Here is a 24,152-nt window from a genome sequence, read left to right as displayed (position 1 = left end):
GTGATGTCCTAGTGTTTCCTGTTTTACTGTTTAGTGATGTCCTAGTGTTTACTGTTTAGTGATGTCCTAGTGTTTCTTGTTTTCCCTAGTTGTGTTTGCCTCCTTGTGATTACTAGTTTTCTCCACCTGTGTCCTGTTAGTCTCCCAGCCAATCAGCTGTGTCCTGTTAGTCTCCCAGCCAATCCCTGTGTTGATTGTTTGTTCTGTTCACCTGTGTATTGTGATCCTGTGTCTACTTAAACCCTCAGTCCCTTAATATTATGTTCCCTGCTTGAGTATAGATGTTGTTATGGTCTTCTGTTCTGTGTTCTGAGTTTTGGGTGAACAAATCCCCCTGCATTTGACCTCTTGCCTTTGACCTTTGACCAGTCTGTTCTGCATTCTGGGTCCTACTTCTGAGTCGCACCGTGACAGACGCAGGGCAACAGCCGAGCTTGAAGGCAGAAAAAAGGCAGGTTACAACACTTTATTTGTTGTTTTTCTTCTTTGTAATTATTTGTTAGGCCCCAAAAAATGTGTTTGTTGAGTAATTCAGGTTCATATATAGGTTCATATATATATCATATGTAAGGTTATGTGCATAATGCATATATGTGGTTAAATAGGAAATATATGTCCCTTTATAAATTATGCAACTTATATTTCCGTGGGGGGGGGGGGGGGGTGTCAGCTGGTCAGGAGGTAACGGGGGTGCTCTAAGGTGTACACTACACTACACTACCCAGAATGCTCCACACCTTTATATACTTTAATATATACTGTAAGTAGTGTGTCTCTCTCTCTCTCTCTCTCTCTCTCTCTCTCTCTCTCGCCCAGGGCAGACGGTATTCTTTCATCTATTCTACTCAGAGTTACAATAGAGAACACCCTGCAATTAGTCAGGCTCACATATCACACACACACACACACACACAGTACACACACACACACACACACACACACACACACACACACACACACACACACACACACACACACACACACAGTACACACACACACACACACACACACACACACACACACACACACACACACACACACGCAGGGTGACGGAGGTTGTGGGTTGTCAGTTTGTTGCTCAAGGGCAAAGCGAGGTGTTCGACTCATCTCACCTTCCTGGAATTTCCCAGACGACTTTTATCCAATTACAACACATAACAATACCAAAAATAGAAGATCTACAAGATCACGAAGCGCCACATGGTTACCGCCGAGACATACTGTATCTCAGGGGAAAGATTTGCATATCTCAGAGCTTCAGAAATCACACCTGTGTGAAGTGAGGGGCGCTCTTAAAGGTAGATCAGATCCATCCCAAAGGCTGTGCAGGTAGATCACATGACATGCCCCTAAAGAATATTTAATTTAAATATAAAAACACTTTTTGGCATCTGCCACTTGAATTAAGTTGACTTGATTGATTGACTGTTTTCAAGAGCGCACAAATGTCGGTAGATTACAAATGAAATACAAAAAAACCTCGACCTATTCCATTTCCCCCTCTTTCCCATTCCAAGTGCATTTTATTTGTTTTAAATGTAATGCCAGCGCCGCTATTCCAAAGCCATTTTGGTATTATGTTTCCGGTGGGTAGATCTTGTTGAGCTGGTCATTTTGAAAGTACAGCTCTCAAGTCTAAAAGGTGTGACCCTAACCCTAACCCTGTTACATCATCATGAGGTAAAACACTGCACCTCTAACCCTAACCCTAACCCTAACCCTGTTACATCATCATGATGTAAGATAGACACTATATGGCCCTCATTTATCAACGCAGTTATCATTCCAGCTGAAGTTGAACTTCGGCGTGCGGCGTCTAAATATCACGTTAGGTCGGGAGCTGTCGTAGGCTTTGACCTTTGACCTCACCTGTTGTTCTGTCTAGAAAAACAGACACTGTAGCCTAATCTACAGCAGGCCCATGTCTTTAATCTTTAATCTGTGTGTGTGTGTGTGTGTGTGTGTGTGTGTGTGTGTGTGTGTGTGTGTGTGTGTGTGTGTGTGTGTGTGTGTGTGTGTGTGTGTGTGTGTGTGTGTGTGTGTGTGTGTTTGGTCGTATTGCAGTAATTGTTCATGTCGCAAAAACGAGGGTGAGGCTTGATTTCATAGGGCGTGGAACGCTCTTATCATCATCACTTCCATGGCTGGCACACACACACACACACACACACACACACACACACACACAGCAGGTGAGCATTTAGTTGTTAAAGGCAGATAATTAATGGTCAGGCTTAACAATGGACAACCCTCCCCTGTCAGGACCCCTGACAGCTATACTGCATGTGGAAATCAGGGGCCTTGCCAAGGTCGCACACGCACACGCACACACACACACACACACGCGCACGTGCACACACACACACACACACACACACACACACACACACACACACACACACACACACACACACCCTGGACAACGCTCCACACGTCCCAGACTCTTCTCCCTTCTCTAAAACACCCTGGACAACGCTCCACACGTCCCAGACTCTTCTCCCTTCTCTACAACACCCTGGACAACGCTCCACACGTCCCAGACTCTTCTCCCTTCTCTAAAACACCTTGGACACATGTCCCAGAAAGATGGGGACACAGACAGAGAGACTGACAGACAAACGTTAATCCCACAAACCCAAACCTTCAACCAGCTGCAGGATTAAAGAAAAGAAAAGAAAAGTAAATAAAAGAAAATAAGGGAGGTTCCACAGCTGTCAATCACACCATGAAAATACTCTGAGGCCTGCTGTGTGTGTGTGTGTGTGTGTGTGTGTGTGTGTGTGTGTGTGTGTGTGTGTGTGTGTGCGTGCGTTGCTCATGCATTTTAATGTGACCTACATTCATAGACAAGATAGAAATATATTATATATGTATATTTATTTGTATCTTACTTATTGCTGTGGCTCAGGAGGTAGAGCGGGTCGTCCAATGATCCCTAGGTCGGCGGTTCGAATCCCGGCTCCACCTCCTGAACCCCACACTGCCTTAATACGTTCCACCAGAAGCTGATATTTCATAAGTTTGGATGTAAAATAAGTGTCCATATACAAATCAAATGGGCAGCCTATTTCAAATATAGTGACAGTTTTTCTAATTTCATTGATGAACACAATATCTGGGGTATTTGGAATATCATGTAGTGAATTGACATGCGTGTCATTGTCCACACGTCCCAAACTCTTCTCCCTTCTGGCTCCAAAACTGTGGAATGCACTTCCCATTGCAGTCAGAACTGCAGCATCACTCCCAATCTTCCGCTGTAGTCTGAAAACCCACCTTTTCAGACTCCATCATGTCCCATAGCACTTACCCCACCCCCTTAGATAACATTTCTGTAGACTTGGATAGCATTTGATACAGACTTATAGCATGTTATGTAGACAGCACTATAATTGCATTGTATGTAGTCATAGCACGTCATAGTACATATAGCATCGTAGTGTATAGTTTATATGTATAGCTTAATTATAGATATTCCACTGTTACTTTCTTAGCTTACGCATGTTTCTTGATAAATGTTTTTATGTGATGCATTCCCATGCTTTTTTGTTCTTGCTTAATGTAAGTCGCTCTGGATTAAGAGCGTCTGCTAAATGCCTAAATTGTAAATTGTAATTGTGATCAAACCAGTCTATTTTTACAGTGCTGTGTTTATACATTCTTGTTGTCCTGTCCTGTACTCCTCTGATCACACACACACACACACACACACACACACACACACACACACACACACACACACACACACACACACAGTAGTATCTTACCTAGTATTAGTACTGTTCCAGTACACAGTATATAAATAGTATCTTACCTAGTATTAGTACTGTTCCAGTACACAGCGTAGCGGTCAGATATCACCTCAGCTCCCTGCAGTCCTCCTCCCAGTACACAGTATGTGTATAAGTACACACTGTGCAGCGTGTATAAGTACACAGTACTGTGCACAGAGTACATGCACACGCCCAGCACACCACGAGCCCATGAGCAACACGTCAGCAGCAGCACAACCAGCAACTCCATCGCAGGTGACTTGAGCAGTATGGACCGCAATGGAAACAACAAGCCATATATAGGCTTTCTGTTGGCTTTAAGTCCTCTCAGAGCAGCTTGGATTGAACTGTTCCTTTTACCCTGATCAATCAATCAATCAATCAATCATCTATATGTTCTGGATCAATAAGTTGATCAATAATATAATAATTGATAATAAAACAAAGTCCTTCTTTATTAAAAGCTGAAAACTTATCATTGTGTTCATTGTGGATCCATTCCGAATTTCCGTTATTTATCAAATCCACAAACTTTCACATCCATGGTTTAGATTTTACTCACTATAGCCTACTTACTTACTAATTAAATGTAACAGATACATGTTTTTATGTTTATATTTTAAACACATAAAGCAGCAGCAGAGATTTAAGAACTAATCTGTTCCTCTCCTTCTGTGGATAAATGTTTAAATGTTCTTCTGGATGTTCTGAAAGGTCGCTGATGGTTCGTTATATCCGTCTCGGTTCTCCACTCAGCGGTGAATAGAACAAAGTTCCTGCGGGGATTCAGTCGTTCATCTGCGGGGTTTTCCTCCGCGTTGAGCCGCTGTATAGAGCCTGGACTCTGGAGCTCTGCAGGCTGTGTGATGTAAGGTCTCCACTCAGCGGTGAATAGAACAAAGTTCATGCGGGGATTCAGTCGTTCATCTGCGGGCTTTAACTCCGTGTTGTGCCGCTGTAGAGTCTGGAGGTCTGCAGATTGGATCATGCGATCTAATAATGTAATGTGATTCTATGAATGCTTTACAATTAGAGTTATATTCTATAAGAGGGTCTGGTCTGTCTGTCTGTCTGTCTGTCTGTCTGTCTGTCTGTCTGTCTGAAGAAATTTAAACAAAAGAGGGGAAAAGTTCGCGCACGCGCGTCGTGCACGAGGCGGTTAGATTTTTTATTGTTTTGTTTCTTTTGTTGCTTCTTCAGTTGATCCTCTCTCTCTCTCTCTCTCTCCTGCACATGGTCGAGCTGCTGACCCCTCCCCTCTCCTCCACACACACACACACACACACACACACACACACACACACACGCGCGCGCACACACACACACACACACACACACACACACACACACACACACAGTGGTTGATAGAATGTATAATATTTGTCATAATTAGACTGTTTTGTGAAAGTGTTACATAAAACTTTATTTACTTTAATTCTCAGATTAAATTAGATAGGCCTATACATTAAAGTTGAGTTCTGTGCATTTCATTCTGGGTACCCCCCTGTCCACACCCACAACACCAGAGGGAGCAACAAACCATGTATTGAGTTTGTGCTTGAAATGTACTGTAATTCTACAAACTGTTAATAAATATTTCAATCAATCAATCAATCAAACCCAGATTCACCCACAACACCAGAGGGAGTGCAACAAACCATGTACAACCCAGATTCAACAAACCATGTACAACCCAGATTCAACAAACCATGTACAACCCAGATTCGGCACCAACAAGGGACTAAATTCTTTCCGCTCCTATGTCACCAAAATGTGGAACGCCCTACCAACAGTCATTAAGACATGTGAATCCCTTGACTCCTTCAAAACCGCTCTCAAAGGGCACCTATACGGACGGCTGCAATTCGAAACTGCATGAAATCTGAATCCCCCCCCCACCCCTTTTCCCCCTCACTGAATGTTTGTTTCCCCCCCCCCCCTTTTTACTTACCTCCTATTTGAGTGTCTATTTGTACGTCTCTTATGATGAATTGAACATGGTGGACCCTCTTAGTTGTAAACAAGTGTAATGCTTTATGGTGTCGTCCACTCACAGAGTCACAGTTATTTATATGATGAATTCCTGTTCTGTTCTTTAACTACATAGAAGTGTCTATTTGTATGTCTCTAAATGTTTTGATGAATTGAACAATGTGGACCCTGTTGTAAACAAGTGTAAGGCTTAATTGGGTCGTCCACTCACAGTTAACAGTCTTTGTATTGAGTTTGTGCTTGAAATGTACTGTAATTCTGCAAACTGTTAATAAAGATTTCAATCAATCAATCAAAACAGTTTTTGTGTTGAGTTGTACTTGAAATGTACTGTAACTCTGCAAACAATCAATCAAACAATAAATCAATCATTTTTATTAGGATTATACATAGAGGGAAGTCTGGAGCTTTCTGGTGGAGCTGTTGCCCCCGCGACCCGACTACGGATAAGCGGTTGAAGTTGGATGGATGGATGCAGTGTAAAGTAACTACCGGTAAGTACATTTACTTAAGTAGCCTACTGTACTTCATTTGTATTTCCAATACTTTTACCACTGCATTTCAGAGGCAAATATTCCCTCCAATTATATAGAACTGATAGATTTTGATTACAAAACATACATTAATTAACCACTTCAACCCTATACATTTCGGCCATTAGATAATAGCAGATCTACAAGCTTGAAGATCTGCTATTATAACATTTATTTATTTATTTATTTATACATTTCGTTGGCTTGTTTATCTCGCGACACTTGGCAACATTCGGTTACTCCGCAGACCGGAAGTGCGTTTACTAAAAGTAGAAGAAGAAGACGACCGGAAAAAGACTTGCCGCCAGACAGACGTACAGACAGCAGTGACGTCAACGCCTCGCCGCTCGCGCTGCTTCTCTCTTTGTTTGATTTAAATCAAATTAAATCAAATTAAACTACGGAAAGAACTGCAGAAACATTTATTGTTTATTTAAACTCCTGGAGGTTGTTTTGTTGTTTAATCCACGGCTCGTCGCTTCCGGGTTAAAGGTGAGTTCTGCTTTGTTTCAGATAGCATGCTAGGCTAGCTGGCGTTAGCATGATGCTAACGTCGGTAAAACCGCGTTTTATAATTTATATTCGACGAAATGGTGAATAAATACACGAGAAGCGAACGTTACTCTAACGGTGTTTAACGTGACGAGAAGCGAGAGGGTTTTTTATAGATCTGTTTTATATTAAAAAAACCAACAATGACTTCTCACTGTAAACAATGGTCTATCTTAAAGTGATTCTCTATTTTAGGGTTAGGGTCTATCTCTTTGACTCGATCTGTATCTCTGGTTAGAATTAATCAACATTATTATTATTATCATATTGAATCGATCTGTATCTCTGGTTAGATCAACATTATTATTATTATTATTATCATATTATGAAGTTTCGATGAATTGAATACCCGGTCAGTGCAGACCACAATGGAAACACTCCTTTGTTATGGAACTGTGCTTCGATCTGTTGTAAACTGTTATAAAGTATTAAACCAATCACAAGACCACACCATGGGGTCCATTTGGTCACGGCAGACCCTTTTAGTTACATTTACAGTCTGTTTGTTTATATATCTGATCAGACGTTGGGTCATGGCTCTGAGTTACAGACCTGTAAGGGTCCATTTGTAGTTGTATACACAGTTGGCTGCTTTAGCAGACAGTTTGATAAGATAGATTATTGTTCTTTTGGTCAACGTTTGCCTGTTATCTCTCCTAATGGTACCTAATGGAACATCAATTGTGGACAAAACTTTATCCAAAAACAACAAAATATCATTTAGTTTTGGGTCTGAGAGGCTAAATGTCGTCAAATGGTGGTCTGTGGCTCAAATGCTGAATGCATAATGGACCTTGATGTGAAAAAGGTTGAAAACCAGTAATATAAGGGCCGATTCATACTCCTATTTTAGAGCCGAATAACAGTCGGTTCGGCTCTGTAGAGCCTACAATTTGACGTCATTTGAGATTCGGGGGGGCGGGTACCGTCCTAAAGTCGGCTCTTCGGTGCTACTGAAAATTTCTGACGAGCCGAAATCATTTCGGCACTACAGCGCCGAAACAGGAGTATGAATCGGCCCTAACAGTAAACCAGTAATGTAACAGTAAACCGATTAATTTAGATTTTCTGACTACATTTGGTGTGTTTTGTCAGATCTACAGATCCTCATCATATAACATTATTGTTTTATCAGATCTACAGATCCAGGCGTCTCCATGGCTGTACGTCGAGGCCACATCAGATATCTCAAAGTAAGTATTTATAAATGTGTATGTATGTAAACGTACGTATAAATGTGTGTGTGTGTATTAATGTGTGTGTATATTAATGTGTGTGTGTGTGTGTGTGTGTATATTATTAATGTGTGTGTATATTAGTGGGTGTGTATATTAATGTATGTGTGTGTGTGTGTGTGTGTTTCAGGTGTGTGAGGTCCAGTCTACGGGTGATTCTAAAGGTTCCAGCATCAAGGTGATTCTAAAAATGTCTTCTACATCCTGCCAGTTTTCATTCTGACCTGAGATCAGATTCTAAAAATGTCTTCTACATCCTGACAGTTTTCATTCTGACCTGAGATCAGATTCTAAAAATGTCTTCTATGTCAGTCGTTCCCAAAAATAGCAGACCTACAAGCTCGTAGCGCGCCACTCGGTGGCGCTACGAGCTTGTAGATCTGCTATTTTTCAATAGCTAAAGCACGACATGATGCTAACACCAAAATGGGCTAAACTCATTCAGTGCTCATGACGTCTTCATACCCGTTGTGATGTCCACCAGGACACTGGACAGGTCTGTAGGACACTGGACAGGTCTGTAGGACACTGGACAGGCCTTTAGGTCGTCTTTAGGAGTGAGTGTCACTCCAGTGTGATTATGAAACCCTAAAAACTAAAACACAGCAACTCCGTGGCATTGTAACTAATATATTAATATATATATATATATATATATTGTAACTAAAATATTCCATATAAATTAATGTTTTAATGCCATATTTAGTCCAAATGACTAGTTTAGTAAGGCTAGTAGCAGCCAGGGCAGTGTGAGATTGTACAGTATTTAGTTTTATATAAAGAGTTTTCACACAGACCATGTACAGTATTTATCTTGGTGTAAATAATCTAAATATAACGCATGGATTACAGTTCTCAGTCGCCACTGATTTCACTCATGGATTCCGTAGTCTTCTGTGAAAGAATGCTTCTGCACACCGAAAATAGCAGATCTACAAGCTCACAACACGTCACAGCGCGACATGATGTGAGCTTGTAGATCGGCTATATTTGGTCGTTAAGTTATTTTCAGATGAAAGCGTATTTGGAGTGATCAAAACTAGCAGTAGAATACAAGTTTAGAAGCAACTTCCAGAAACATGAACGGTCGCAGTAAAATGACATAATTTGTCCAGCTGGTTCGGATTAAAATCAACGCGTTAGGGCCGATTCATACTTATATTTTACCGCTGTTTCGGCGCTGTAGTGCCGAAATGATTTCGGCTTGTCAGATATTTTTCAGCAGCACCGAAGAGCCGACTTTAGGACGGTACCCGCCCCCCCTCCCGAACCTCAAATGACGCCAAATTGTAGGCTCTACAGCGCCGAACACTTTTATTCTGCTCTAAAATGAATGAGTATGAATCGGCCCTTACAGACGACGGTGTGATTGAAACGTTATTTATTCCATCAACGCGTTATAGACGAAGCTGTAATTTAAACGTTATTTATTCCATCAACGCGTTATAGACGAAGGTGTGATTGAAACGTTACTTGGTGTTGCCGACAATAAGCCGATCCCGACCTACTTTCAGACGAAGGTGTAATTGAACGTTGTTTTGGTCTCTTTCAGGACGAGGGCGGCTACGACGGGAACGGCTACGAGGAACACATGTCGGACGAGGCCATCGACTGTAAGACCAACCTGATCGTAAACTACCTGCCTCAGAACATGAGCCAGGAGGAGCTGCGGTCTCTGTTCAGCTCCATCGGAGAGGTGGAGAGCGCCAAGCTGATCCGAGACAAAGTAGCAGGTAAAAACTACACCGTAATAGTTCTATAGGAGAGCCGGAGTCTGCCAAGCTGGTAAACTACTCCTTTTAGACCCGAGAGCAGATTCCACAAATGTCTTCTAAAAGCATATTCATAGTTCATATTATATTCATAGTTCCAGTTTACGGTGAAGAAAACTACAACCCTGAAAACTACAACATGACGTCACAGAGCCGCGGTGGTAAGAGACTCACCGCTCACCCAAACACACCTCTCTGTTTTTACTAAAACTACAACATGACGTCACTGAGCCGCGGTGGTAAGAGACTCACCGCTCACCCCAAACACACCTCTCTGTTTTTACTAAAACTACAACATGACGTCACTGAGCCGCGGTGGTAAGAGACTCACCGCTCACCCAAACACACCTCTCTGTTTTTACTAAAACTACAACATGACGTCACTTAGAAGCGGTGGTAGGAGACTCACCGCTCACCCAAACACACCTCTCTGTTTTTACTAAAACTACAACATGACGTCACTGAGCCGCGGTGGTAAGAGACTCACCGCTCACCCAAACACACCTCTCTGTTTTTACTAAAACTACAACATGACGTCACTTAGCCGTGGTGGTAAGAGACTCACCGCTCACCCCAAACACATCTCTCTGTTTTATTTAGCTCCCAGGGGCAGGTGGGCAACCCTTAGTGTTTTATTTAGCTGCCAGGGGCAGGTGGGCAACCCTTAGTGTTTTATTTAGCTGCCAGGGGCAGGTGGGCGACCCTTAGTGTTTTTTTTAGCTGCCAGGGGCAGGTGGGCAACCCTTAGTGTTTTATTTAGCTGCCAGGGGCAGGTGGGCGACCCTTAGTGTTTTATTTAGCTGCCAGGGGCAGGTGGGCAGAATGTTCTGCCCGTTCATTTTAGGATTAATCCAATGATCTTAAACAGTCTTTTCTTGTTTTGTCCTTTGTTTGTTTTTGTATCTTATCCATGAATTGACACACAAATATTCAAATTGATTATTTTCTTTTTGTCTTTAAATAATCTGCTAAATTGATTAGTCCTGTTTCATAGCATGGTTGCACAACCACAGAATGGCAGATCTACAAGCTCACAACACGTCGCCGTGTGCTGTGAGGCTTGTACTTTGTTTTTTTTATACATCAGTTATTTTTCATAATGTATTTAAATGGATCGATCAATGTTTTTACTGTTTGATCCTCATGATCTAATCACGTGCACTGTGCACGTTTTATGTTCTTTTTAACATTGTATTTATTCCTCTATTTAATAATCTTATTTATTGATCTATTTATCTGTCTAGTTTTTGATCTATTTATTGATCTGGGAAAACCCGGTTAATATTTTAATACTTTCTAGTGTTTTTGATGTTTTTGATGTTTTGATGTTCTTGTGTTTCCTTTCAGGATGTAAAGAATGAATGAATCCTGTGATGCTTTTTCAACACAATTCAAACTTTAATCTTGATTATTGTTCCATTATGTAAATTTTCATCTTTTTCAACAGAACTTTAATGTTTTTAATGTTGACCTTTATTTTCATCTTGGCTGTCGCCGGGTAGAGATCTGGTTTGTCTCTTTGTTTTTATCCATTTTGTCCCGAGGACCATCTTAAAAACTGCATTCTAAATTTAGATAGTTTTCTGAGTCGGTGGTTCTCAAGGTTCTTCTTGTCCAAGCACCCCCAAAAACTGTATTCGGCCGCCGACCCCCGTCTGAAAATGTTGTTCCAGGCCCCCCCTCCCTGAAGCAAAGATTTGAGTTAAAACGTGCGCTCTGAAATAATATATATTCAAAGATTGGTGCCACATTTTCACGATTTTTCAAAAAATAGCAAACCTAAAAGCTCGTTGCGCGGCACTCGGTGCCGTTGCTACGAGCTTGTAGATCTGCTATTTTTCAACAGCTAATGCTTACGATACAAAACTAAAGCCACTGAGCCATAAAACGGTCACATTATTGCGTCAATATCTGTGAAAATAATCTGGATTATTTTGAGACATTTCATCGTTTATCCAAGCCGCTTTTCAATGATTGAGCATGAGATTAAAATAGGTCTACATAGAGATGAGATCAGACATAACCCACATAGCGTGTGTGTGCATGAGTTCTACACAGCACTACAACGGTAATGGAAGTAACTGATAACAAAACAATATTTCATATCAGACAGAGATAATATTTAGACTTCTATCAGATTTGATTAGATAATATTTAGACTTCTATCAGATATTTTATTAGATGTTCCAATACCAGTTGTTTTCATAGCAGCCTTCGCTGATACCAATACGAGTACTTTTTGTTGAGTAACTACTTATTTCACTCTTTTTCTCCAGTTTCATTTCATTGTCATGCTTTGTACTGATGCTGTTACCACAATAGTTATAGCCTGAAACAATTTTGAGAAAAAAATAATAATTCCAAAATGTTTATTTTTCTTATTAGCAATACAACGTTTTGCTCTGTTCAGACACAGTCTGTTCTAGTGTCGTCTAATCGTTTTCAATGACAAATTCCGCTGACTTTCTTTCATTATGCTTGAGGCAAAAAATCAGTATCCATCCGATAGTTATTTTTTACGTAGATGCAGATGGACCTACACTGGACGGTAGATCGGCAGTTTTTTGGCGATTTCCTGCAGTGTTGTAATCACATTGCATTCGTTCAGCCTAGTGTGAATCGACTGTTTTGGTACTCTGTTCCGAGTACCGAGTACGAGCACTTGAGGATGGTATTGGGCCCAAGTACTGATAGAGTGTATGCATCTCTAGGTTTTATATGAGGCTGTTTCATCCTAAACTGAAACAGAAAACACTCGGGCAGAGCAGGAACCTTTTCTTCTGCATTTTGTTTTATCTCTACTGTGTTTCTTTTTTTCATCCTTCCAAAGCTGAACGCTAACGATGGTCGTCCGCTGTTCTGAACCATGTTTCACCTGATGGTTTTTCTTTTCTTCTCCCAGGGTGTTTAAAGAGGCTGTAATGTTGTTTCTTTTCTCTCCAGGATGTTTTAAAGAGCCTGTACGTAATGTCAAAGGTTTTGTTTTGTTTATTTTATTTTGTTTGTTTGTTTCCTGTTTGTTTTGTTTCCTCTAGGCCACAGTTTAGGTTACGGCTTTGTTAACTTTGTTAACGCTAATGATGCAGAGAGGGCTATCAGTACCCTCAATGGCCTGAGGCTACAGTCTAAAACCATCAAGGTAAACTACGCTGATGACGTTATGTTTTAATCTAATGATGCTGAGAATTCAGTCTAAAACCATCAAGGTAAACTATGCTGATGACGTTACGTTTTAATCTAAGGATGCTGAGACTTCAGTCTAAACGCATCAACAGGTAAACTCTACGCTTTAATCTAATGATCCAGAGAGGGAGCAGCAAGGTAAACTCTCCATGAAGACCTTTATTTTATGGTTAAGGATGTAAGGCGGCTGTTTACTGCATGTGACTAGCCTGGGAAATATTCCTTCTCCGGTTCATGATCCGGTCGGGAGCGGATGATATCTTGTAGTCGTCAGGCCTCATAAACTTGGAGCCTCCCCGATAAAAGCATTGATGCGGCGAGAGTATCATTCGTATGAAGTACGTTTTGGAATAGTTTGTTCAGTTTATCCATATTTTATTCCACCGAGGTGAAAGCCAGGTTAAGCATGTGACTATCTACATACTACGATGCTATATACCAGACCCCTAGATAAGCTATTTTTACATATTTTCTTTGGTATAAAATTATTAAGTTTCTTAGTATAAGTTAGTTGTCATATCTGCCCTGTGCAATCTTTGATTACGAGGCCTTAAAGACAATCTGATTATTTTTCCGTCCGATGTCGACGCCAAAAACGTTGTTAATGATGACAGCCCTAACGTAAAAGTAACCTAATGAGTACACAGCCGCCTTCATGCTCCTGTACTGCCACCTGCTGGTGAGGAACACGTTGGATTGTGTTTTTGATTTTAAATTGAACTCTGCATTTATTCAACATGTTTTTGGTTTTTGTGCCAAAGTCGAAGCTCCAAAATGTCATTTTCTATCTTGATTTGTTTATTTTATTTTTTATTGTAACAAATCTCTGAATGTTTTATTTAAGTAGTTTTATTTTGAAGTTTTTTATTTGGCTTTTTCAAACTGTACATCAATAGAACTTTTCATGGTGTAATGTTCGTTCTTTTTTTTTTACTTTTACTTTTTCCTTTGAAACGTTTAGTTTGACTAACCGTGGCATTAGCCCCGCCCCCTATTGTAGTTTAATTAGCGCCGCCCCTTTACGCCTGCAGTTTAGCTTTTAGACGAGTTCCTCGATCAATGTTTCTCCTTCATTTTTAATCTGACGCATTTCTGCGCAAGGCCTTCATTAGAGCAAGTTAAAATTGGATTGTATCAGGAGTGACTTTGAACAGGTGGAAAACCTTAGTTAAACTTTCAAAGTGAGTTGACCCGGCTTACGTCTTCTGATGGTTAACCCATTCTGACCTGAGATCAGATTCTAAAAATGTCTTCTACATCCTGACAGTTTTCCATTCTGACCTGAGATCAGATTAAAAAAATGTCTTCTATGTCAGTCGCTCTTCGATTTTTCAAAAATAGCAGACCTACAAGCTCGAGCTTGTAGATCTGCTAATTTTCAATGGCTAAAGCATAACACCAAAATGGGTTCCCGTTCAGAATGGGTTAACTTGTAGTCGTTACTTTCAGAGTGAGCTGATGGGACAGACAGACAGACAGACAGACAGACAGATCTGGCTTACGTCTTCTGAGAGTTGAACTCTATTGTCAACATGACACAATAATCCTGTTTAGTGTTTCATTCATGCAAATTTGACAAAATAGGACGGCTTGTTGTGACGCATCTGCGCGATCATGAACAGGTTAGCTTCTGCGATAGAAACAAGCATCCAGGTCTTTGGAAACGAGCCCAAATCCCTTTGAAAACAAGCCCCAAGGCTTAAATTGGCTATTTGACAATAACAGCGCAACGTTTGGCTGTTCTTAGGGTTCTTAGCCCCCAACGGGTATGGACTTGTACAGTTGATCTATTTAAGACACAAAGGGCCGAACGGGAGAAAACCTTGAGGGACCAAGTTTAAACCTCGGTCCAAACGAGGGACTAATGCCATGGTCTAGATGAGTTCAAACCATTTAGGCCTGATGTCGAAACAGTTTCCTGAAATAATGTTTCTATATCAGTGGTGCTCAATATTTCATTTCAAGGACCCCCAAAAATATATGTAAATGGCCACCGACCCCCATCTGAAAATATGTTGTTCCAGGGACCCCCCCCCTCCAGAAGCAAAGATTTGAGTTAAAAACGTTCGCTCTGAAAGAATATATATTCAAAGATTATTGCCCACATTTTCACGATTTCTTTCCCCAAAAAATAGCAGACCTACAAGCTCGTAGTGCGGCACTCGAGCTTGTAGATCTGCTATTTTTCAATAGCTAAAGTATAACCTAATTCTTAAAAACGCCAAAAACGCGTTCCCGTCCCAAAATGGGTTAAACCTCCGTCCATAAAGGGACTAATGCCATGGTGGTATATAGAGATGGTTGATGATAACTGATGTGACACTCCTTATAAGGGCGTGTGGTGACCGTCTGTCGTTGTGCGTGTGTTGACCCGTCCAGGTGTCGTTTGCTCGGCCCTCCTCCGACACCATCAAAGACGCCAACCTGTACATCTCTGGCCTCCCGAAGAGCATCACGCAGAAAGACCTGGAGGACATGTTCTCTAGATACGGACGCATCATCAACTCCAGAGTCCTGGTCGACCAGGCTTCAGGTACAGAAAATGCTACTGGTAAGATATAGTACAAATATAGTACGAATACACACCCTGTACACTCTATAGTACACACCCTGTACACTAGTACACAAACTGTACCATCACTACACACCCTGTACACTCAATAGTACACAAACTGTACCATCACTACACACCCTGTACACTCAATAGTACACAAACTGTACCATCACTACACACCCTGTACACTCTATAGTACACAAACTGTACCATCACTACACACCCTGTACACTAGTACACAAACTGTACCATCACTACACACCCTGTACACTCAATAGTACACAAACTGTACTATCACTACACACCCTGTACACTCTATAGTACACAAACTGTACCATCACTACACACCCTGTACACTCTATAGTACACAAACTGTACCATCACTCTACACTCTATAGTACACAAACTGTACCATCACTACACACCCTGTACACTCTATAGTACACAAACTGTACCATCACTACACACCCTGTACACTATTACACAAACTGTACCATCACTACACACCCTGTACACTCAATAGTACACAAACTGTACTATCACTACACACCCTGTACACTCTATAGTACACAAACTGTACCATCACTACACACCCTGTACACTCTATAGTACACAAACTGTACCATCACTACACACCCTGTACACTCAATAGTACACAAACTGTACTATCACTACACACCCTGTACACTCTATAGTACACAAACTGTACCATCACTACACACCCTGTACACTCTATAGTACACAAACTGTACCATCACTCTACACACTATAGTACACACCCTGTACACTAGTACACAAACTGTACCATCACTCTATACACATGGTATACATATATATATATACATGTAGTACCAGGCTTCAGGTACAGACACTAATCCTGGTAAGATAATAGTACAAATTCACTACTATACACAATGTACACACTCCTATACACTATACCCATACTACAAACCAGGCATAATCAACCTGGGGGCCACACTAGGGGCCACAACCATGCAGTTGATAAAATGACAACACCAACGATAACTTCTCTCTTATTTGCTTTATTTCCACTTAAAGTATGAAAAGACAAGTGCAATGTGCATTCTTTTATGACATGGCTTCCATTTCCATTCTTTTATGACATGGCCTAACATTTCCATTCTGTCAATGACACTTTTTCTAATCAAAGTGATTTGCTGCATTTTCTCTCTTTTGAATAATTCTATGATATTGACTCTGTTGAGACATTGTTGAGTTTGGAAGTATTTGTTGGATAATCACTGAAACAGCCCTGTGTGTACAGCGCCCCCTGTTGGATAGTCACTGAACAGCTCTGTTTCACAGCGAACACCTGTTTATAATTTGCACATAATTACTGAAAGCTGACCAGGGCTTTCATATTGGGGTGTGGCTTTCATATTAATACTGTGTTTTCATTGGCCCAGAGCTCTCCAGGGGCATGGCTTTCATATTAATATTGTGTTTTCATTGGCCCAGAGCTCTCCAGGGGCATGGCTTTCATATTAATATTGTGTTTTCATTGGCCCAGAGCTCTCCAGGGGCATGGCTTTCATATTAATACTGTGTTTTCATTGGCTCAGGCCTGTCGAGGGGCGTGGCTTTCATCCGGTTCGACAAGCGCGCCGAGGCGGAGGACGCGATCAAAGACCTGAACGGCCAGAAGCCGCCCGGCTGCTCTGAGCCAATCACGGTGAAGTTTGCTGCCAACCCCAATCAGCAGGCCAAGAACCCCCACCTGCTGACCCAGCTCTACCATGGCCAATCACGACGCGGCTTCGGAGGACCTGTCCATCACCAGGCCCAGAGGTTCAGGTACGTCACATGACTACCACGGTCAATCACATGACTACCACGGGCCATCACATGACTCTACCACAGCCCATCACATGACTCTACCACAGCCAATCACATGACTCTACCACGGTCAATCACATGACTACCACGGTCAATCACAGAGGTGCCGGTACGTCACATGACTACCACAGCCAATCACATGACTACCACGGCCATGTGTTAATGTCTCGTTACGGTTCTGTCCAATGGGAGAGCAGTATACTAACATGTATTGATGTCTCGTTAAGGTTCTGTCCAATGGGAGAGCAGTATACTAACATGTATTAATGTCTCATTAAGGTTCTCTCCAATGGGAGAGCACATGGGTGGTGGTGGAGGAGGAGGAGGCGGATCGGGAGGCGGAGCTACAGCTGGGTGGTGTATATTCATCTATAACCTCGGACAGGTCAGTTCAAAGACTGTTACTTTACTGTACTGTACTGTTACTGTGTTACTGTACTGTACTGTTACTGTGCTGTGTAGATACTGTACTTTAAAAACATACATGACAACTGACTAGTGTAGCTCTGAGATTCATCTATGAGAAAAACAACATACTGTACTGTCGATACTGTACTTGAAAGTGAAATATCCTTTTAATGTATTTCTCCAGAGATAACCCGTAGCCCCTCCCCTAGCCCCGACGACCTTACAGGCGAATGCAAAGACTCAACTTATGTAACTTAGACAGGATTTTATGTAGACATTAAAGCACTCTATAGTGTAGACCAGGGGCGCCCACACTTTTTTGACTTGAGCGCTACCTTCAAAATGCCCAGCTAAACGGATCTACCCACCCAAAGAATTGCCAACTTGCTGAAGATAGTTTTTTTTTTCTAAAGTAGCCTAGAATAGTGGTCACATATAATAGAAGGGTGGAAATGGAATTGGTTGTTTTTTTAGTAGGCCTAACTGTATAAAACTTTGTAATGCTACTGAGGTTTGTGCGCAACACTTTTGAAAACATAGAAGATATTGCATTGTGGCTTTGAGCTGACAGGCACTTTTTGATGTCAAAAGTCAAGTCGCCTTAATTCAAGTGGCAGATGCCTATTTTAAATTTAAATTATATATTTTTAGGGGCATCATGTGATCTACCTGCACAGCCTGTGTGATCTACCTTTTGGGCACCCCTGGTGTAGACTCATAGTTTCATTATATAGATATTCTACTGTTACGTTCTTAGCTTACGTGTGATTCATGACTACTTTTTTATGTATGTGACATTATAGAGCGCCGCCGTCCCTCCCCCTTTCAGAAAAGAGTGGCCCAGGAAATTAAACCCCAATGCATTCTCCCATCGGCACTTCTAATATAATTTATTTAAAGACGTTTACGCCGCGGACAAAGCCAACTCGGATCGTGACAAATCATGACAATGAACACAATGTTTTGGGCCGATCAAATAATTTATAAGACGAAAAACAAAACAAATAGTGCTGTCTCCTGACTTTCTTTTCTTCTTACTAATTATTTGATCGGCCCAAAACATTGTGTTCATTGTCATTGATTTGTCACGATCCGAGTTGGCTTTGTCCGCGGCGTAAACGTCTTTAAATAAATTAGGGTTTTCATTTCCTGGGCCTGAAAGGCGGAGGGACTGCGGCGATCTATTGCCATGTTTGTTGTTGTTGCTTACTGTAAGTCTCTGCATTAAGAGAGTCTGATAAATGACTACATTGTAAACTCTACTGAATTACTTTAAGTCTCTGCTTTAAGAGCGTCTGATAAATGACTACATTGTAAACTGTACTGAATTACTGTAAGTCTCTGCATTAAGAGCGTCTGATAAATGACTACATTGTAAACTGTACTGAATTACTGTATTTTCTGCCACCTCGGACAGGATGTGGACGAAGGAATCCTCTGGCAGATGTTCGGACCGTTTGGAGCCGTCACTAACGTTAAGGTCAGTGGGCTTGTAGATCTGTAGGTCAGTGGGCTTCAGGGCTTGTAGATCTGCTATTTTCACTCTTTATATGGGTAGCCTGGCCCAGCCAGCGTGCTTTCTGGTCTAGAGGGGCGCGTAGCCTGGCCCAGACAGCATGCTTTCTGGTCTAGAGGGGCGCGTAGCCTGGCCCAGACAGCATGCTTTCTGGTCTAGAGGGGCGCGTAGCCTGGCCCAGACAGCATGCTTTCTGGTCTAGAGGGGCGCGTAGCCTGGCCCAGACAGCGTGCTTTCTGGTCTAGAGGGGCGCGTAGCCTGGCCCAGCCAGCGTGCTTTCTGGTCTAGAGGGGCGGGTAGCCTGGCCCAGCCAGCGTGCTTTCTGGTCTAGAGGGGCGGGTAGCCTGGCCCAGCCAGCGTGCTTTCTGGTCTAGAGGGGCGGGTAGCCTGGCCCAGCCAGCGTGCTTTCTCGTCTAGAGGGGCGCGTAGCCTGGCCCAGCCAGCGTGCTTTCTGGTTTTTCATGGAGCAAGCGCTGGAAAAAATATTGGGACGGTGAAATAAATCGAGCAGTAAATTAGTTAATAATAATAATGTGTTCCAGGTGATCCGGGACTTCAACACCAACAAGTGTAAAGGTTTAATAATAATAATAATAATTAATAATGTGTTCCAGGTGATCCGGGACTTCAACACCAACAAGTGTAAAGGTTTAATAATAATAATAATAATTAATAATGTGTTCCAGGTGATCCGGGACTTCAACACCAACAAGTGTAAAGGCTTCGGCTTCGTGACGATGACCAACTACGAGGAAGCGGCGATGGCGATCACGTCGCTCAACGGATACCGTCTGGGAGACAAAGTCCTCCAGGTGTCCTTTAAGACCAGCAAGCAGGGGGGACACAAGTAGACTCACTACTGCCCTCTGGTGGGCAGGAGGAGCACAGCTTCTTTTACTGTACATTTAGGGGTTTTTCTTTGTTTTCTTTTTTTTATTTTCTGAGCTGACGGGATTGGTTTAGAGCCACTGGTTTACCTTACCGTAGTCCTTAACTGGTTCTGATTGGTTTAGAGCCACTGGTTTACCTTACCTTAGTCCTTAACTGGTTCCCAAACTTCTTCATGGCAAGGACCCCCGAATTGACACTTAATTAGCCCCGTGGACCCCCATTTGAAGAGACATGCCAGGGACCCCCATTTGAAGAGACATGCCAGGGACCCCCATTTGAAGAGACATGCCAGGGACCCCCATAAGAGAAGATTCTTACGGCTCTAGCAATGATTCTCAACCCGTCATTTTCAAGGACCCCCAGTTTGACATGCATTAGTTCTACGGACCCCCATTTAATAGCATTTCTATCTCTGGGACCCCCGATTTATATTGTAAAATCAATGTTAATTTTACACCCTAATGGGTCCATTTGGTTCCATTTGTACACTCAGAGAGCTGATCTTAGTGAAAATAGCTGATCTACAAGCCTTGTAGATCAGCTATTTTCAATAGTTTGGGTCCAGGGCAAATATCTTGGTTTCTGTTTTGGGTCAAAGTTTAGGAACCAGTGGTTTAAATTTCACTTTTTTTTTCTTTCGTTTTGTTTAAAACGTTGAATTTTGGTTTTACACTCGTTCGTTGTTTCCAGCGCCCTCTAATGGAAGCCAGTGGAACAGCATCCGTTCCCCATGTAAATAAAGTGTTTGTTTAAAAACCTCACGGTCGGTTTTCCACGCCTCCACATACAGTAGAGCCACGCCCCCACATACAGTAGAGCCACGCCCCCACATACAGTAGAGCCACGCCCCCACACACCATATTTGGTCCATTTTACAACGTGTATTTTTATGTCCCCCGTAGTGTCAGATCTACAAGCTCACACAGCACGCTGTGAACTTGTAGATCAGCTGTTGGTTTTTTTAAAACATCTTTTTGAAATGGTGCTTATTGAATCAAATGAAATAATTAGCGTGGTTCTCGGGGTGTGACGGGGACCCTCAGGGGTCCTTCAGGGGGTTCCAAATGGACCCTTATGGCTCTGTAACTCTGAGTGTACCAAATGGACCCTTAAAGCTCTGTACAAATGGAACCTTACGGGTCCATTTGGTTCCTTTTGTATCCTGGAAATGAAAGTAAAAAGTACCTTCAGGTCTAAATCCTGAGCGTTCATTGAACCATGTGGTCTTCAAACACTTAATGTGAATAAAAAAAAAGAAATGTTGCATTTTGGTTTTTAAACCATTTATTTCTTTTTTAAGGTGTTTTCATTATTATTATTTTTAAATTGAAGCGTTTTGACGACGAGATTGTTTTTGTTTTATATTTGTTTTGTTTTCTGGTCCATTAAAGTTTGTTCATGAGCAACAACAACAACATGTGATCAATGTGTTCATTTCACTGCTGTCTGCAGTCCCTGCTGTGTCCATAGGGAGGCGCTAGAGCTCTGATCAATGTGTTCATTTCACTGCTGTCTGCATTCGCACCTCTTCAGAACGAACTAGAAGGGCCGATTCATACTCCTATTTTACGCTGTTTCGGCGCTGTAATGTACAGCGCTGTAATGCCCAAATGATTTTGGCTCGTCAAAAATTTTCAGTAGCACCGAAGAGACTACTTTAGGACGGTCCCCGCCCCCCCGAACCTCAAATGACGTCACATTGTAGGCTCTACAGAGCCGAATAAAAGTTTATATTCGGCTCTAAAATAGGACTTTGAATCGCGCCCAAGCCCTAAACCTCTTCAGACTACCTTGGAAACTGAAATGTAAATAAAATGCTAAATTATAAATCTAATTTAATGCTAAATTGTGCTACGGGCCAAGATGCATTTTAAGAGGTGAGTTTTCAGACTATCTTGGAAACGGCGGTTCGTCGGTTCAAATCCAACAAGTCAGATCCAATTAAATACTTTTAACAGTTTGCACAGAACGTACAGTTTCTTCCTGCATTCTGTGAACTTTAGAAACAGCTGGTATATAAACGGTATTAATTATAACTGGTGGTAACAGGACAGTGATTCGCAACGAGCTCTTCCAAACTCCACTTTGTTGACAGAAAGTAGCTCAAAGCTCATGTCTACAGTGGATTATGTTTTACAGTCTGGTTACAATACAGTTGTGGAAATAATCTTAGTTTCAACCACTGAACACAATGATGTAAGCATAACTGAAGCTCAGTAAAGATCATTTGATGAGTAATCACTGAATACATGTAAGTGCATTAAAATACAGTCAAGCTTTTATTAATACCTTGTGAGCTTGCAGATATTTTCAGCTATTTCTGACAAAAATAAGACTAACATTTTGAAATGGTTCTCAACAGAAAGATTGTTTTGAAAATACATAATTAATTTGATATGTAACCGCTTTGAATAAAACTGTCATTGATTATTATAGCCTCGTTTTGTTTAATACTGTCATTAATTATAGTCTCTGGAGACTGACTGCTGTTTTTCCTTTATATTTTGACGATGGGTTCTCAGTTTAGAGTAGGCCTGTCATTGTGACGGCTCGATGTGAAATACTGGCTAAATGTAGACTTTTCTGCCATCTGGCGGTGACGAAGGACAGTCGCAGAATGCATCGACGTCTTGTATTGTTCATATTTATATTATAGCTATGAATCCTACTATGAGACGTAATTAATAACTTATGCATTAATAACTAATTAATAATAAACTATGCAGTGTTTGTTCTGATGAATTGAAAATGGAGGACCTTGATGTAAACAAAACTATTCTATAATAGATAGTTTTGGGTCTCTGCGAGGCTAAAAGTCATCAAATGGTGCAAGCACAGTAAGCTGCACTGCTATAGACAGACTATAGCCTATACTTACAAAATTATTGCTAAATCAATGTATAACTTCTCAATCTATGAACGCATCATCTTTTCCTGTCTAAAATAAGAATAATTTTAAACAACTAGTTTATATTTCATTCAAATAATCCATTAATTAATAGAACGACTTTACTTCACATCCAATCATTTAAACTTATCCTTTTCCATCGGTACATTAGGACTGTGCAGCGTGCCGAACATAGCAGATCTACAAGCCCACACACCCTCGTGGATGCAACGCGTTGTGGGTATGTAGATCTGCTGATGTTTTCAACGCTTTGAGCCGCACTTGTGATGCAGAACCATTGAAACGTGGACAAAAGCGCCATCTGGTGGTGGAACTAGCGGCTGGCGGATGAACGCGGCACCGTCGTACGGTCGAAGTATACACCGGGGTTTGTGAATACTGCGCATGCGCAGATTGCGTTAGCTTTAGCTTTATTTTATCTTCATGGCTATTATTACGTGTCACGTGTTTAAATGTTGTTCTAAAGGACAGACGATTGTTTAACACTTTATTTAACATTTTTTCGATTAAATAAAAAACGTTTTAAAACAAATACAGTTTGTTTGAGAAGCTGAAAAGCCACGCAGCTAGCTAGCTGTGTGCTATCTAGCTGTGTGGCGGAAGTAAACACAATCACTGCGCATGCGCCCCTTATGACGTAGGGGGCGCGCCCTTACGTCATAATGGGCGCATGCGCAGTGGTTTAGTCGTTCTAAAATTCATTCTGAAAGGGGGCGGGGACTGCGGCGCTCTATTGTCAAATTATTTTCGTCTGTCCGCTGTGCATCATGGAGGTGTTATTTTCGTCTGTCCGCTGTGCATCATGGAGGTGTTATTTTCGTCTGTCCGCTGTGCATCATGAACCTCAATAAAGATTCACATGCTGTGTGACTTGCGTCTCCCTGGCAACCAACAAACCAACCAGCCCAGCCAATCACAGCGCCGATCCGTCCCTCCGGGCTGTGGGATGCCGTAACCAACCAGCCAATCACAGCGCCG

At 41.7% G+C, this 24,152-nt stretch overlaps 2 protein-coding genes across 6 annotated transcripts in view; one reads left to right on the top strand and one right to left on the bottom strand.

Annotated features, from left to right (window-relative positions):
- LOC308320466 (ephrin-A2-like) overlaps window positions 1-4,935 on the bottom strand; it is a 10,851-nt gene extending 5,916 nt beyond the window's left edge. Inside the window, exon 1 of the mRNA XM_080770891.1 lies at window positions 3,815-4,935. Coding sequence (XP_080627017.1) covers window positions 3,815-4,023 — 209 coding nt within the window. The 5' untranslated portion in view covers window positions 4,024-4,935. The remainder of the gene's footprint in view (window positions 1-3,814) is intronic.
- Window positions 4,936-6,614: 1,679 nt separating this feature from the next.
- LOC308320459 (ELAV-like protein 1) lies at window positions 6,615-21,683 on the top strand. 5 transcript variants are annotated; one of them, XR_013964535.1, is made up of 12 exons: window positions 6,615-6,790; window positions 7,986-8,043; window positions 8,216-8,263; window positions 9,638-9,818; window positions 9,953-10,018; window positions 12,893-12,996; window positions 15,420-15,591; window positions 17,178-17,409; window positions 17,731-17,836; window positions 19,277-19,339; window positions 20,062-20,358; window positions 20,494-21,683. XR_013964535.1 is itself a non-coding variant. In XM_080770881.1 (11 exons), exons 2-11 carry the CDS (start codon window positions 8,008-8,010, stop codon window positions 20,224-20,226), a joined length of 1,155 nt encoding a protein of 384 aa, XP_080627007.1. In that variant the 5' UTR covers window positions 6,615-6,790; window positions 7,986-8,007; the 3' UTR covers window positions 20,227-21,683. The 5 variants fall into 5 exon arrangements, 4 of the variants coding, with proteins under 4 accessions (XP_080627007.1, XP_080627006.1, XP_080627009.1 ...); XM_080770881.1 differs by having other exon boundaries at window positions 15,420-15,573; window positions 20,062-21,683; XM_080770880.1 differs by having other exon boundaries at window positions 20,062-21,683.
- The last annotated feature ends 2,469 nt before the right edge of the window (window positions 21,684-24,152 follow it).

The sequence above is a fragment of the Protomyctophum bolini genome, assembly GCF_963924005.1.
Source record: "Protomyctophum bolini genome assembly, chromosome: 8".
NCBI lineage: Eukaryota > Metazoa > Chordata > Actinopteri > Myctophiformes > Myctophidae > Protomyctophum > Protomyctophum bolini.
This window is presented reverse-complemented; position numbering and strand designations above follow the sequence as displayed.

What these genes read in the sequence shown, in the direction of transcription:
- LOC308320459 (XM_080770880.1), top strand. Translation starts at nt 8,008, where the DNA reads ATGGCTGTACGTCGAGGCCACATCAGATATCTCAAA. An exon ending in TACAGTCTAAAACCATCAAG is followed by an intron (nt 12,997 to 15,419) that starts GTAAACTACGCT and finishes TGACCCGTCCAG; the next exon opens with GTGTCGTTTGCTCGGCCCTC. An exon ending in TCATCTATAACCTCGGACAG is followed by an intron (nt 17,837 to 19,276) that starts GTCAGTTCAAAG and finishes CACCTCGGACAG; the next exon opens with GATGTGGACGAAGGAATCCT.